At 46.3% G+C, this 15,848-nt stretch overlaps 1 protein-coding gene across 6 annotated transcripts in view; it reads left to right on the forward strand.

Annotated features, from left to right (window-relative positions):
- MYO10 (myosin X) overlaps positions 1–15,848 on the forward strand; it is a 96,138-nt gene that overhangs the window by 48,138 nt on the left and 32,152 nt on the right. For 4 of the 6 annotated variants that reach the window (XM_080679454.1, XM_080679458.1, XM_080679459.1 and 1 more), the window contains 7 exons: positions 6,714–6,838; positions 6,933–7,047; positions 11,031–11,137; positions 11,999–12,232; positions 12,994–13,039; positions 13,749–14,615; positions 15,675–15,798. In XM_080679454.1, the coding sequence (XP_080535580.1) occupies positions 6,714–6,838; positions 6,933–7,047; positions 11,031–11,137; positions 11,999–12,232; positions 12,994–13,039; positions 13,749–14,615; positions 15,675–15,798 (1,618 nt within the window). Of the gene's footprint in view, positions 1–4,890; positions 4,985–5,988; positions 6,095–6,713; positions 6,839–6,932; positions 7,048–11,030; positions 11,138–11,998; positions 12,233–12,993; positions 13,040–13,748; positions 14,616–15,674; positions 15,799–15,848 lie in introns of those variants that run through there. The other 2 variants (XM_080679457.1, XM_080679455.1) reach the window with 2 other exon arrangements.

Raw genomic sequence — 15,848 nt, forward strand, 5'->3', positions numbered from 1 at the left:
GATACTTTGCTTGTGTAACATGATCAACTTCTGGAATCTTTGACTTTTTAAAGCTGATGAAGGGTTATCAAAGGTAAGGGTTTTTTGGTTTTTTTTTTGCTTGTTTGTATTTGAAGTTGAATTGGGGTAGAGGTAGATCCCCTAATGGTAATGCAAACAGATTATACCTAAAATGTTGAATCCGTATCAAGCTTGTTGCAATGTCTGTCCCCTCCCTACTCTGCAGTATTTACTGATCACAATAAAGTATTCTAGTTTCCAGCATAATTTTTCCCCTAAAGAAGTTTCCAACTCATTCCTTTGAGAGTTGTATCCTTTGGAAATATGCCTCCAATTTTATAACATCAGTAGGAAAATAGGTGTGATGTGTACGCATTTGATTTACATGTTTTCAGGAGTACAAAGCTCTTTGAGACTTACTTTCCTAATTGTTTGATTTAAACAAATATTAAAACTGGTTTGTACAGGTCATTGAGCCTCGCTCAGTCCCAATGTCCGCATCTACAAAGTGGAATAATATTCCCCACACAGCCAGCCCTGTTAGGGTTTCTGTGGCCAAGTGGTATATGAAGTGAAGGATGGCTGTTGGTACCGTACCTCACAGGCATAAACCAAAGAGGCCTTGATTCCTGCAAGGCTATTAAACAAGAATTCGAAATTCTGTGTGTAAAATCAACAGCAGGTCTTTGAAAGGTGAATAATAGAAATCTTCTTTTAAAAATGCATTGATGTTCTTAACATTATATTTTTATGGCTATTTTGGACTTTAAAATATATGCTTCTTAAAGGAATTGAGACATCTGTTGATTAACATCTATGAAGTCATTCAAAAAGGAAGGCAATATAAAATACCTGGTTAATGACAGTTATTAAGAGAATGAAATTTAACTTTGCGCGTCCTGTCAGCCAAGGCAGAAGGGGGAGCACAGTGCATTTTCTACTCTTTTCCCTTTTTTATCACTGTATTTTCAGTTCATCTTGCCTTACTTCCTTTGGCACAAGGTAGGGCCTAAGTAAATTACAGTGACATAGAGGGCTGTCAGTTTACAAATTTATGGTCAAACAAAGCATGTCATTCTAGAGAGGTTCCCCACCCCCACCAAGACCAAATTTGTAAAAAATTGAATCTCATTGATCCAGGTTAAGTGATATTGCCTAACGATGGATGATGGCAGAGTGCAGTAAGAATCCGTTATGTGCCTGTCCCATGCCCTTGTCTAGCTTGTCCTCTCTCAGAGTGACAAATGGTATGTATTATTCTCCCAGGAGACAGAGGGTCTCCCCCCTCACCCCTAGTGCTGACTTCCCTGCCATCACCTGGCTCCATGACTTGCAGATACAGTGCCTCATCAGCATGTGTGACTTTTACCATCATTTTAGAGAAAAATACCTTCTCCCTAAAGCCCTGGCTGGCCCCCACCAAACCCCTCTGGCCTCTGAGTGGCAGGCTGGGTTCCTACCCCACTCCTCTCCCCCCGTCCTTGGTTGGTTTCTGTGAGATCTCTCAAGTAGCGAAAAGCATTCGAACCTCAGGGTCCAAAGGTGATAAACTCACTCTATTTTCTTAATTAAATAAGCACAGCTTGAATGTCCCCACACTGTAGACAGGTGATGATTTCCAAGCTTGCTGCCACACCTTCTGTTTCCTTTATGCTGTGTTTATGAAATTATGGAAGGCGAGGTAATGTGCAGGGTAATCAGATTCATTAATGCATACATGAATTCCTCTCTGTCCTTTCGCTGTAAATCACTCCCCTGTCCCGTGGCCCTTTATTTAGATTTTAAGCTGCAGAAGGTAGGGCTTGCCCGTAATTGAGTTTTGTGGAGGGCTTAGCATGCTCTATTTGTTTTGTCTAGGCATTCTGGAATCTTACTTTTTTCAGGTTGTAGGGGAGGAAAGGTTTTTCTAACTTTTTTTTTTTTTGGAGAGTTAAATTACCTGAAACTAAATATACTTAATCCTGTCTCCAGGACGCAGACTTGGTCCTGCACCCATCTCTTCTTGTCCATTCTAAATCCTTCCATGTCTCCCTGCCTTTTAGAATACGGTCTTGTAAAAAAAAAACAAAGTCATTCAAAAATTAAGGCAATACACACACAACCACAACAAATAAAGGAGCGGCTTTATTGAGATATAATTCACCTACCATGCAATTGAGCCCTTTAAAGTGTATAATTCAGTGGTGCACAGGTACATACAACCATCACCACAGTGACTTTTGGAACAGCATCACCTCAAAAAGAAACCCCCGTCTTTCCAGCTATTCCCTCCTCTCTGTCCCCATCCCTTTCGCCAGCCCTCAGCATCCACCACTCTACCTTCTGTCTGTAGGTTTCCTATTCTGGACATTTTATATGAATGAAATGAGATACTATGTAGCCTTTTATAGCTGGCTTCTTTCACTTAGTGCAGTGGTCGGCAAACTGCAGCTCTTTTGACGAATGAGTTTGCCGACCACTGACCTAGACTCTCGATTCCAATGATTACAGGCTGTTGTTGTTCCTTGTGATTAAGCCCCTATCCCAGTGGTCAGCAAACTCATTCGTCAACAGAGCGGCACACTGCGGCTCGTGAGCCGCATGTAGCTCGCGAGCCGCAGTTTGCCGACCACTGACTTAGTGTAATGTCCTCAAGGCTCATCCATGTTGTAGCATGTATCAGTGCTTGATTCCTTATTTATTTATTTTATTTTTATTGCTTTCAGAGAGGGAGGGAAAAGGAGAGAGAGAGAAACATCAATGATGATGAGAGTGAAACATTGATTGGCTGCTTCTTGCATGCCCCTACCAGGGATCAAGCCCAGAACTCGGGCATGTGCCCTGACCGGGAGTTAAACCAGTGACTTTTTGGTGCATGGGACGATGTCCAACCAACTGAGCCACACCGGCCAGGACTGTTTTTTTTGTTTTTTAATGGCTGGGTAACATTTCATGATGTACATGATATCAAATGTCCCAGTTTCCAGTTGTGCTGTTGCCAGTAAGAGGGTCCTTCTGCAGCGTAGTCGGACCATGTTCATCCCCTGCTCCAAGCCCTTACCTTGAAAACCATGGCCATGGAGGCTGAGCCTTGTGCACCATCAGCCCAGGCCCCTCTCCACCTCCCATGCTCACTCTCAGACGGACTGCGGGACAGGCCAGGTTCTTTTCCTGGCTCTTAGCGCTTGTTCGAGCTGTGTTCTCTGTGGGGAATGGCCCATCGCTCAAGCACTGAATAGTACTTGTAAGAGCTCAAACTCTGGGTCGGACTTGGGTTTTTTCCTCTCCTTAGTATTTCCTCTCCTATATTCCCAAGGAAGTTCATTCTAATCTTTACTATGTTTTGTATTGGGCTTTCTACTATATAAGTAGTGATGGTTGGTATGCCCATCACCATCCTAAATTCAGGGTCCTTGGAAACAAAATTCTGCCCCTCTGAGGTTGTGCAGTGTATAGAGGCAGGGGGTTATGGGAAATCTAAATCTGTAAAAGAAATTAAGTCTAAAAAAACCCCACTATGGATCCCTGGCCAGTGGCTCAGTTGGTGGGAGCATGGTCCCCTACACCAGAAAGGTTGTGAGTTCGATCCCCAGTCAGAGCACATACCTGGGTTGTAGGTTAGGTCTTCAGTCGAGCACTTGGTGGGAGTCAACCAATTGATGTGTCTCTCTCTTTCTCTTTCTCTTTCTCTTTCTCTTTCTCTTTCTCTTTCTCTTTCTCTTTCTCTTTCTCTTTCTCTTTCTCTTTCTCTTTCTCTTTCTCTCTCTCCTTCTCTCTCTCTCTCTCTCTCTCTCTCTCTCTCTCTCTCTCTCTCTCTCTCTCTCTCTCTCTCCCCTCCCTCTCTTCATCTTCCTTTCTCCTCCCTCCCTCACTTCCCCTCCTCTCTCCCTCATTCTTCTTTCTCCCTTTCTCTCTCTCTAAAATCAATAAACATATCCTTAGGTGAGGATTTATAAAGCTATGGAGACAGTAAAAGGATTAGTGGCTAGTAGCAGTTGGAGGGTAGAGATGAATAGGCAGAGCATGGCGAGTTTTTAGGGCAGTGAAACCACTCTGAATGAAACCCTAACGGTGGCTCTATGTCATGTTACAGTCGCCCAAACCTAGACTGTAATGTAAACTATGGACTTAGCTAAGGTGAGAACGATGTAGGTTTATCAGTTACACGACAAATGTACCATTCTGGTGGGGGGTGTTGATTAAAGAAAAAAAAATCTACCCTCCACCTTTTCTTTAATCCCACCCCCCCACCCCCACAAGCATGAATCATGGACCTTTGCATGCAGAGGTGTTTATTAATTTCGTATCCAGTAAATGGATTAAGACCAGACTCCTGTGACTATAATTGCCCTGGCTTATGGCTGTTATTTCCAAAATTCACCCTAATTATCGCCATCAAAACTTCACTGTTAGTACCTGCAGGCGGTCTTTGTGGGAGCCAGCTCAGCTCTGGACAGGGACTTACCAGCGAAGACTGGGGAGCACTCTGAAGTTTTAAAGGGCATCGTGCCTTTAAGTTTGTGGCTTGTCCCGTCTCCAGCTGGGTCATCTCTGAACACTAAATTTATCAGAAGAGAAAGTGGGAACTCTAGAGAGAACCACCAGTGGAAATACAGGGTTAGCCCCCGCACGATGGCAGCGTGGGTTGCCCCTGGCAACACTCTGCCTATAGACCCCCCCTTCCCCTGGTTTCCTTTCTGTGAAAGCGCAGAAACACAATCGCAGTGGGCGCCTGGAAGGAGTGGCCACTCTTAGTGGCTCTCTAACCTCCCCTCCAGCCCCTCCCTGGGCCATATGAAATCCTACAACCACACCACACTAATTAGCCCGAGAATGGAAGGGGTTGTCATGACAACCGAGCACTTTTTAAAGCACAGGAATGGTGTTCATTATTGTTCAGTGTCTTTAGCTGTGGCGAAAAGGTCAGCGTGGCCGTTGTTTTCCATATGAATTTTGGCCCCAGAGCCAAACAGAGTGGAATGTTCCTCGGAGACACGGGATGATGGTAAGTGCAGCTGCACTTTTTGGATGGGGCATCCCTTTAGCTATACAGTTTAGAATGTTTTGATAACTAGTGCCAAACTAAGGAATTGTGTGGACTTTGTTAGAGATTGGAAGAAAAGAAGCAAGGGAAACGGTATGGGTCAGGAATGGTGAAAGTTTGAAGGAGATTCTTCATTTAAAAAGTTTTGGAGCATCAAATGATTACATGCTAAGTTAGGAGGTTTCTCTGGTTATGACTTTAACAAAGTTGTCTAAGTCTGATGCTTTATTCGGGGTTTGTCTTATATTAGCGCTATACTAGTCTTTGCTGCTGGTCAAATTATGTTACCAAATAAATGTAGCAAGCATTTTAACCACATATCTTCAGGGCAGCTGCCTCTCTCCGTTGTTAATTCAAATAGTAAGGAAGAACAGTAACCAAGGGTAATTTTGTTTTCTCACTTTTATGTTTTTTCACTTTTCTAAGGATATTTGAAATAATCAAGACTAGAAACCTCTAAGGCACAATTCTTGGGATGTTTGCCCTAACTTGTTGGCTATCCCCGGGGAGAATACTGCTGAGTTAAGACAATTTGACTAGTGTTTGCAGAAGAAATTAAGTATAAGTCAGCCTGCTGGAGAGGATGACAGCTATTCCGTCAAGAGCTGGAAGGGAGATTGGCACAGCATTCTTTAAGTTTATGTGTTGCTAGTTTGGAACACGTACAGAATTACATTGCTTTCAGCCTAATTTTGTGTTAATGACCGACTACGTTTCTATGGTTCTCAAATGTGAGCCACTTTCCATGTTTTACACTTTTAATCAATGTACTTCTAGCCCATGGCACTATTTTTCAGCCATTTTATACACAGTTGTGTATGATAACAAACTTCAGATTAATGAAAGGGAATGCGTATTGGAATTAAAAAGCGAATCACTGCCCACAGAGCTGTGAATGGGAAGTGGCCTACTTTTGGGCTTTACTCTGAAAGACTTTATTGTCCTGTGAGCAATGCCAGTTTGTTTGGCAACTGAATGGATAAGAGAATACATTTCAGAATGTTAAGTCTTGGTTTGATTTCCTCTGTCTTTAATTTGCATGTCCTGGGATTCAGTTGTTTAGTCATCATGGTATGGAGCTCTCCATAAATGGGGTATTTGACTGGAAATTGAGACAATTAAAGTTCTTTTTTATCTCTTTTCTCCACCCCCATTCCTTCCCTCCTCCTCACTGGGTCACTGTATTTATTAGCTAAAAATGTCTTTAAATGCTTTGAAATTGAAGTTTAAAAAGTAAGTAAAATGATATTTGTATGACACTTTGGATTCTTTGGAAAATATAGAATTAAATATGGTGGTACATTTATGATATTTGTAAAATAATTAGAAATTGAAACATGGTTATTAATATCAAGGAATCATTGGTATCTTTTAAGGTATGATAATGTTGTTGTGATATGAGAAAATGATAATGATATGTTTACAAGTGAGGCAGTGTGATATCTGGGACTTGCTTCAAAAAAAATCCAAGAGTAGGAGTAAGTGGGCTCCTGGATGGGCAGGATTGACAGGAGGTGATGGTTGTTGAAGCAAAGAGATGGGTCCCTTTCTGAAGGTTGTTGTTTTTTGTTTGTTTGTTTGGTTGGTTGGTTGGTTTTGGTGTAGGTTCAGTGGGTGGGTGGGTGTGGGTGTGTATCACAGTGGTGGGGTGGCCTTGTTAACTTTGTCTCTCACCTTCCGCATGTTTTAGATGCCAGACCAGTTTGACCAGGCAGTTGTGCTAAACCAGCTGCGGTACTCGGGGATGCTGGAGACGGTGAGGATCCGCAAGGCAGGATATGCCGTCCGGAGACCCTTTCAGGACTTTTACAAGAGGCAAGACGGAGCGGAATCAATCCACTTTCTTTTCAAAGGGATTGGGAAGAGAGGGGGTGCAGTAAAAGGTGACACTGGCCCCTTTACGTTGCAGGTATAAAGTGCTGATGCAGAACGTGGCTGTGCCCGAGGACATCAGAGGGAAGTGCACGGCCTTGCTGCAGCTCTACGACTCCTCCCACAGCGAGTGGCAGCTGGGGAAGACCAAGGTAAAGCCACAGGGAAGGAACAGCCCCCCCCCCCCCCCGCCTCCACCTATCCCCCGCCCCCCTGAGACCCAAGCTCTGTGTCCTATGGTCCTGCTGGCCTCTTGTTTTTTGTGTTGGAAAGATATGGTTGGGATCATGCCCAACTTAATTTTTGTCTTCCAAACAGTATTTATTAGAAGTCCTTGACTTTTCAGGGATTCTGCTTTTCTTAGGGCACACCTTGAAACATTGGCCCCAAGTGTTTCTGTGTTTGTATTCTCTCAGGCAGCCAGAAAACTTTTGCTGCTGGGCAGCTCGGTGCCTGGGATGTGCTGGGCAGCCCCATGTCTGAGAAGATGCCTGCCTTCTATTTTTTTTTTTTTAATGTATTTTATTGATTTTTTTTACAGAGAGGAAGGGAGAAGGATAGAGAGTTAGAAACATCAATAAGAGAGAAACATCAATCAGCTGCCTCCTGCACACCCCCTACTGGGGATGTGCCTGCAACCAAGGTACATGCTCTTGACTGGAATCGAACCTGGGACCTTTCAGTCTGCAGGCCGACGCTCTATCCACTGAGCCAAACCTATCCACTGAGCCAAACCAGTTAGGACGATGCCTGCCTTCTTGCTAGGTTCTCGCATGGCGGGGAGGGTGGCAGAGTGAGTTCTGGTCTCTCTTTTGTTTTCCCAATTGAATTTATTGGGGTGACATCTAAAATAATAAAAGCGTAATATGCTAATTAGACTGGACAGCTGAACGACCTTCTGGACGAAGCCGGGGCTGCAAGGGCCGACCCCCTTGCATGAATTTCGTGTATCAGGCCTCTAGTTGGTTAATAAAATTATACAGGTTTCAGTATACAGTTCTACAATACATCATCTGTATATTGTATTGTGTGTTTACCACCCCAAGTCAAGTCTCCTTCCATCACCATTTATCTCCCTTTTCCCTTCTTCTGCCTCCCCTCACCTCCCTTCTCTTCCTTTTCTTATAAAGGCACTAATCCATCATGGGGCCTCACCCTCCTGAACTTAATTACTTCTCCAAGGTCCTACCTCCAAATACCATCACTTTGAGCCTTAGGGCTTTAGCATAAGATGCTGGTGGGGACACAGACATAACATTGACCAATGTGGGAGCAATAACAGGTATTTGGGCATCACCTCAGGGCCACTCAGCAAGGGAAAGTATATAATGGACATTCTCTTCTGCTCTTGAGTTATTTTGACTGGCCAGGGATTTAAGGTCCAAGCATCTAATAGGGTAGAGATGGTGTGCAGAAGTATTGTATTAGTGACCTATTGCTGTGAAACAGATGGCTGCAAACATGAATTATCTCAGTACCTGTGGGTCAGGGGTCCAGGCACGGTACTGGAAGCTCCCCTCAGGTTCTCCAGGCCGCAGTCAATTCCTTCCAGGGCTGCCTTTGCCTCTGGATTATACAGGTTTCAGTATACAATTCTACAATACATCACGTGGTGCCAGAGTCCACTTCCTGCAGTTGGGGGAGTGAGGTTCCCTCTTGCTTTCTGGCTGCCACCTACGGCTGCTCTCTGCTTCTAGACACCTCCCTCCCCAAGTTCTTGACCACATGACCCCTTCCCCAACCCTCCTAAAATGGAGTCTTATATAAGGGGACATATTCACAGAAATGACTTCCCATCACCTTTGCCATATTCTGTGGGCTAGAGGAAGTCACAGGTTCCACCCACACTGCTCAGAGTAAAACAAAGTAACTCATTGGGGGTCACCTCGCGGTGTGTCCTCACAGGTTTATGGGTCTCTACCTAGAATTCTGCTCCCCCTCCTAATTTATCCAACTCATTCTTCAGTTACCAACTTAGATGTAGATTTTGACAGGAATCCTTTCTGACAATCTTCGGGTATCCCATCCCAAAAGCTCACCCCAAAACTGGGTGAAGCCCCTCCTCTGTCATTTCACCTCATCCCATTTTTGGCCCTGTTGTAATATGTCATTGCCTGTGGATTTCTCTGCAGTTCCCCAGTGGAGAATGTAGAGTTACTTGTTTGTTCTACACACTGCACATGGTAGGAGCTCAGTCAGTGGCACAAGGATGCCATACGTTTAATCACTCAAGGAAGACTTTCTAAAGAAGATGGCGCAGGGGCAGCCCTTGGCAGTATAATATAGTCTGCTTTGATTTTTTTTTTTTTTAACCAGAAAGATATTCTATTCTCTACTACAAACTGATATCCTCCTCCCGTCTCCCTGCTTTATATATCGTAGTAGCATCAGAGATCACGATGACTCAGCCAGCCAGTAACAGTCCCTGCTCAGCTCTGAGGATTCAGTGTAGCTTCACTGACAACTTTCCTTGTGGGAACCCGGCCCAAGCCAGGCGTGGGAGCTGGCATAGCATAGCACAGGGGACACAGAGACATAAAGACATGGGCATGGCCCTCAGTTCACCGTGTTGCTGGGAGAGAAGACATCCGCATACAACTGAAGAGTCATCCTTTAAGGAATGAGAACACAGGTTCCCCAGAGGAGAGCTCCCCGGGGTTGACATGATCAGGGAAGTAGTCAAAAAGAGGAGTCTCTAAAGAAGACTGAAGTTGTGATTGGTAAAACACTGGAAGAAGAAGTAGGAAGGAGGCTTATCAATTCACAGAAAGTTAGGAAGTAAATGTCAGCAGAGCATGTGAATGGTGTACACTAAGTAGCTTTGCCCTTAACCGACCACCATTGGACTTAATTATACGACTAGCGTGTGTATCAGTCGGTATTGCCGCCAGAATGTCTTTGCATTTAAAGCCTTGAACCTCTGATGAGCATCTGGATTTTCTGGTAATTTCTGCAATTATAGGAAGAAGACTGTTCAAAAAACTACTTAGGAGCGTTACTTGTGATGGTTTTACACATGCTGGGGAACCCAGGGCGGGAGTAGGTAAGGCCGTGGGTCACAGGTGGTCGGATTCTTTAGTTCCTTTTTTGGCCCAATGTCTGGGAGCAGGCAGAGCAGAGTCTGAGAAAATGTGTCATCAAGAGAACATAATGCATCATGATAGACCAGGATGAACCACAGGAGCGTAAATTAAAATTCATGAGTGAGAGAGGCTGTCATTCGGCTCCCTCTCCCAACTAAAATGCCCTCATGCTGACCGTTCATAGAAAAGCATACAAATATTTGGCACTAATTTTTTTAGGGTACTTCTTATTCGTGTATTAAACCTGAAATTGCATAATGAAAAGGTATCTTGATTGAGGGATTATTTTTTTTCCAAAAATATTTTTTCAAAAGTTATTCAAGTTACTTGAGAAACAGCTGTGCAAAAAAGAGGCACTCTGATCCCTCCCCCACGCTCCCCCGAAAGCAGGCCGCGACTCCCGTGTGAACGTGTCCTCCCTGTGCAAGGAGGATGACAGCATCCTTATCACCAGAGGCAGGAGTCAAGACTGAGAAGCTGCAGGAAGAAACTAGTTACTTCATTAGTTTGCTGCCCCAAACACAAACCCCTTTGCTTTGTCTAATTGTCACGAGTAATTGTCTCTGTGCCTAAAACTGGCGTCTAAGCTGCCTGCTCTGGTCACTTCGGGGCCCATTTCTGTGAGACCTCCATGTGGACGTAATTATATTTGTTTTTTCTCCTGTTAATCTGTCTCGAGTCAGTTTAATTGTTAGATCAGCCAAAAGAACAAAGGAGGGTAGGGAGGAACATTTTCCCTCCTTGACTGTATAAATACTGAATCATTATGATGTCCACCTGAAACTAATTGAATGTTATGTGTTACTTTATGCCTCTGTAAAAAAAATAACAAGGCCCTTCCCCACAGGGAGTGGAGAAGCATGGGGCTGGAAAGCGTGGCTGTGTGTGCTTAGAGCAAAGTTAAGGCGAGGGGAGAAAAGGCCTAAGACTCCCTGCCGTTCCCCCTGCTGCGTCCACACCCTCCCCCACCCCCCAAATATCTTTGACTCGGAGATGCCTTCCTTCTACCAGCCACCTGCTTTGGATCTGACGTGTCACTCCCTCCTGGACAGGTCTTCCTTCGAGAGTCCTTGGAGCAGAAACTGGAGAAGCTGCGGGAGGAGGAAGTTACCCGGGCGGCCATGGTGATCCGGGCCCACGTCTTGGGCTACTTGGCACGGTAAGAAGCATCGGAGGGGAGAAGGCATTAAGCTCCATGCAGCCTTCCCAATATAATCCATCAGGTGGGATAGGCTGGTGGAGTGCTTTTCCTTAAAGGGGACCTGGATGGAAGGTTAGGATCAGGCGAAGGAGAGCCCCAGGTCAGTGCTCCTCGTCAGCTTGCTCTTGGTGGAGAGTAGGAAAGAGGGCACCTAACCTCTCGATCAGAGCACTGGGATTAGGGGACCGTGCTGAGATGCTTAAATTGCTTCCAAGGTTCATCGCCCTGGCATACGGAAGCCAGAGGCAGCCTGGCTATTAACGTTGGTATTTTGGCTGCTGATATTGGTGTCTCATTGGGTCCACAGAGGCCCACCTTCAGTGTTTACCAGAGAAGGCAGCATCTTTTCATGTGCGTCTGAGTTCTGTCCACTCCTGTGGACCAGCGTGCCACCTGAGACCCCACTGTTACATGTTCTGCAGTCCAAAGCTGTCCTGCTGTGGCAACTTTTTTGTTATTGTTTTCCCCCCTTCGTAGGAACAGGGGAATATATCTTTAAAAAATCTCTTTGGGTCCTGTTTACAACCCAGCTTCCTGCCAGAACTTTTCAAAGTCAGCACTAGGGATTATGTGTTTATTTTCAGCCAGGATCATGATAGGGTTCTTGCTTTTCTTTTGTTTGTTATTATTCTTTTGTTTTTCTTCTGCCTTGGTTTTGCCCAAAGGGGCCTCCTGTTCGAGACAGACTCTATAATGAGAGCATCTTCCCAAATGAGGTCCAGTTCTTTTGTGGCATCAACGGAAACTCACTCGAAGACCTCGAAGCCTCATTGCCTCCACAGTTATTCTGTTGTGCTGTGTCTTTGTTTTCATTTTCAGAAAGCAATACAGGAAGGTCCTTTCTTGTGTGGTGATGATCCAGAAGAATTACAGAGCATTCCTGCTGAGGAGGCGGTTTCTGCACCTGCGAAGGGCAGCCATTGTTTTCCAGAAGCAGGTCCGAGGTCAGATGGCTCGGCGGGTGTACAGACAGCTGCTGGAGGAGAAGCGGGAGGCGGAAGCAAAGAGGAGACGGGAGGAAGAGGAGAAGAGGAGGCGGGAGCAAGAGGAAAGGTATGGCGCCTTTGGATGACACAGAAGGACACCTGTTGAGTTGGAGGCTCAGTACCCATCCTCACCGCAAGAGTTCCCCATGGATGCTGCCCAACCTGCTGTTGGAAACAGTAGCTTCTGGTGGCTCAAATGTAAAATGTCTTGGCAGCATTGAGAAGCTGGTTCTGTGTGTGTTTTTATTTCATGCACAGAGTAAATACACTGAGTGGCCTGATTATTATGATCTCTGAACGCATAATAATCTGGCCACTCAGTGTGTGTGTGTGTGTGTGTGTGTGTATTTATACACATACATATATATATATACATACATATATATATGTATATATATATATATATATATATATATATATATATATATACACATATATGTGTGTGTGTGTGTGTGTGTGTATTTTAGAGGCCTGGTGCATGAATTCGTGCATGGGTGGGGTCCGGCAAGCCTGGCCAGGGGGAGGGGACATGGGCAGTTGGCCGGCCTGCCTGCTGGTCGAACTCCTGGTCGAGGGGACAATTTGCATATTAGCCTCTTATAGTATATACACTGAGTGGCCAGATTATTATTCGTTCAGAGATCATAATAATCTGGCCACTCAGTGTATATAGCCAAAGGAAGAGGCCCCGTCCATCATGTTTTTAAGTTGTCTTAGCAAAGCTTTTTAAAGATAATGAGCAGTCTCTGACAAGTGGTTCTGGGATTTTTTTTTTTTTTTCCCTATCATGTTTGTTTATTTTCACTGTCTTTTCTTTACTGTTTTTAGAGAAAGAGAGAGGGCACGAAGAGAAGCTGAGCTCCACGCCCAACAGGTGACAAATGCAGTGACAATGTGGCATCGCGTCCATCCATTTCCTTCCCACTTCAAACACTTTGACTCAGTGTCTTCCTATAGAGATGCAGGGAGAACATTAGAAGAGATGTTTATGGTGCAATTTCTAACCAGTTACAGTTGGGTGAAAATTAGTGCATGTCTCAGATTTTAGTGTGAATCATGACAACGTAACTTCTCTAAACCAGCGCAGCCACCGTGTTAGTGGGCTCAGCTGCCATAACAAAGTGCCGCAGCCCGGGTGGGTTAAACAATAGAAATTTATTTTCTCACTATTCGGAGGTCTAGAAGTCCAAGATCAAAATGTCGGATGTTTGGTTGCTTCTGAGTCCTGTCTCCTTAGCTGGCTGGTGCCCACCTCCTTGCTGTGTTATCACATGGTCTTGCATCTGTGCCTGCGTCCCTGGTGTCCCTCTGTGTCCATTCTCCTCTTACAGGGACACCAGTCAGGTTGGATTAGGGCCCCACCTCACAACCTCCTTCTAACTTAATTGCCTCTTTAAAGGCTCTGTCTCCAAATACAGACACATTCCGAGCTCCTGAGGGTTAGTTAAGGCTTCCACATATCAACTTGTGGGGGGTGATCACAATTGTAGCCCAAAATAGCATGTGGTGGTTCGTTACTGCAGAGGAGGAGCAATGCTTGTCCTCTGTTGCTGACAACTCATGCCTCCTTCCCCTCCGTCCAGGAGGCAGCGGAGCGGAAGCGGCAGGAGCTGGAAGCCTTGCAGAAGAGTCAGAGGGAAGCCGAACTCCACCGGGAGTTGGAGAAGCAGAAGGAAAACAAGCAGGTGGAAGAGATCCTCCGCCTGGAGAAGGAAATCGAGGACCTGCAGCGCATGAAGGAGCGGCAGGAGCTGTCCCTGACTGAGGCCTCCCTGCAGAAGCTGCAGCAGCTGCGCGACCAGGAGCTCAAGAGGCTGGAGGACGAGGCCTGCCGGGCCGCCCAGGAGTTCCTGGAGTCGCTCAACTTCGACGAGATCGACGAGTGCGTCCGAAACATCGAGCGCTCGCTGTCGGTGGGCAGCGAGTTTTCCGGGGAGCTCGGTGACCTCGCGGAGAGTGCGAGTGGGGAGAAGCCCACCTTCAACTTCAGCCAGCCCTACCCAGAGGAGGAAGTGGACGAGGGCTTCGAGGCTGAGGACGATGCCTTCAAAGACTCTCCCAACCCCAGCGAGCACGGCCACTCGGACCAGAGAACAAGTGGCATCCGGACCAGCGACGAGTCCTCTGAGGAGGACCCCTACATGAATGAGACGGTGGTGCCCACCAGCCCCAGTGCCGACAGCACCGTGCTCCTGGCCCCCTCCGAGCAGAGCTCCTCCAGTGGGGAGCCCACCTACTGCCTGCCCCAGAACGCGGGGGGCCTCCCCTCCCCGGAGGGCGACTACGACTACGACCAGGACGACTATGAGGATGGCGCTGTCACCTCCAGCAGCAGCGTGACCTTCTCCAACTCCTACAGCAGCCAGTGGTCCCCAGACTACCGATGCTCCGTGGGGACCTACAACAGCTCCGGGGCCTACCGCTTTAGCTCCGAAGGGGCGCAGTCCTCGGTGAGTACCCTCTCCCCTGGGGGCCCTGGCTGGCCCCCACGGAGATAGGAGCTGTCTTGAGCCACACCCCTGCTGCTCCATCCCTTGGACCATGCCAGGATTTCAGAGTCAGGCTCTTCAAGCCGATCTCAAACCACTTTCTCTTCCCCAAAGCAATCGGATTAGTAAATAAATGGAACTTGGATGTGTCTGCTGTAGATCAGACACAAAGCCCAGCACTGCATTTTGCCCTAAGCCTAAGGAGACTTTGGTGGTGTCTGTCCCTGCTTTGCAGCCAGTTGGGTAATGAGACCTGCCCTGATTGGAACCAGAAGAGCCAGGGCATTTTGGAGAACTTTCCTCACAGTAGCTTCACAGTCCCCACTGCAGGATGTGCTAGCTTGTTCTGGTTAGAAGGGAGGGATCTTTCAGGGTTTAAACATGTCTTTTCCAGAGTCTGCATTTATCACTTTTTAAAAAAATATATATTTTTAATTGATTTCAGAGATGAAGGAAGAGAGAGAGATAGAAACATCAATGATGAGAGAGAATCATTGATTGGCTGCCTCCTGCACGCCCCCTACTGGGGGGGGATCAAGCCCGAAACCCGGGCATGTGCCCTTGGCAGGAATCGAACCTGGGAGCCTTTAGTCCATAGGCCGACACTGTACCCACTGAGCCAAACCAGCTAGGGCTATTTATCACTTATTTTTAACCCCACCCCTACCCCCACCCCCTTGTTGGCCATGCATTGAATACTGCCTTGACTTTCTAAGACTTGATATTTTTAGCTTAGTAATTTAAAGGCAGTTAACTCTTGCATGGTTTGATGAAAATTAGGCCTTTAAACAGCAGGGTTGTTTTTCGAGTAGATGGCTTTTGGGTTAAAGTATGTCCAGCATTTTTTGTACCCGTGCAAGGGACCGTGTGAATGTTTTGGCGACCATGCCACTATAATGTTATGAACCGTGTGTCGCTTCTTTGCCGGTGGTTTTTCCTTTTCTCGATGCTGGTAGCTGGGCACGTTTGTGCCTGCTCTCTGGTTTTCTTGCTCACCGTTGCTCTCTCCTCCTCGTCCAGTTTGAAGACAGTGAAGAGGACTTTGACTCGAGGTTCGACACGGACGATGAACTTTCCTACCGGCGGGACTCTGTGTACAGCTGTGTCACGCTGCCTTACTTCCACAGCTTTCTGTACATGAAAGGTATGAGCTGCAGCCACCAGGGCTCATGGGTCTGGGTGGAGCGATGGGAT

Source organism: Plecotus auritus, assembly GCF_963455305.1.
Source record: "Plecotus auritus genome assembly, chromosome: 7".
NCBI lineage: Eukaryota > Metazoa > Chordata > Mammalia > Chiroptera > Vespertilionidae > Plecotus > Plecotus auritus.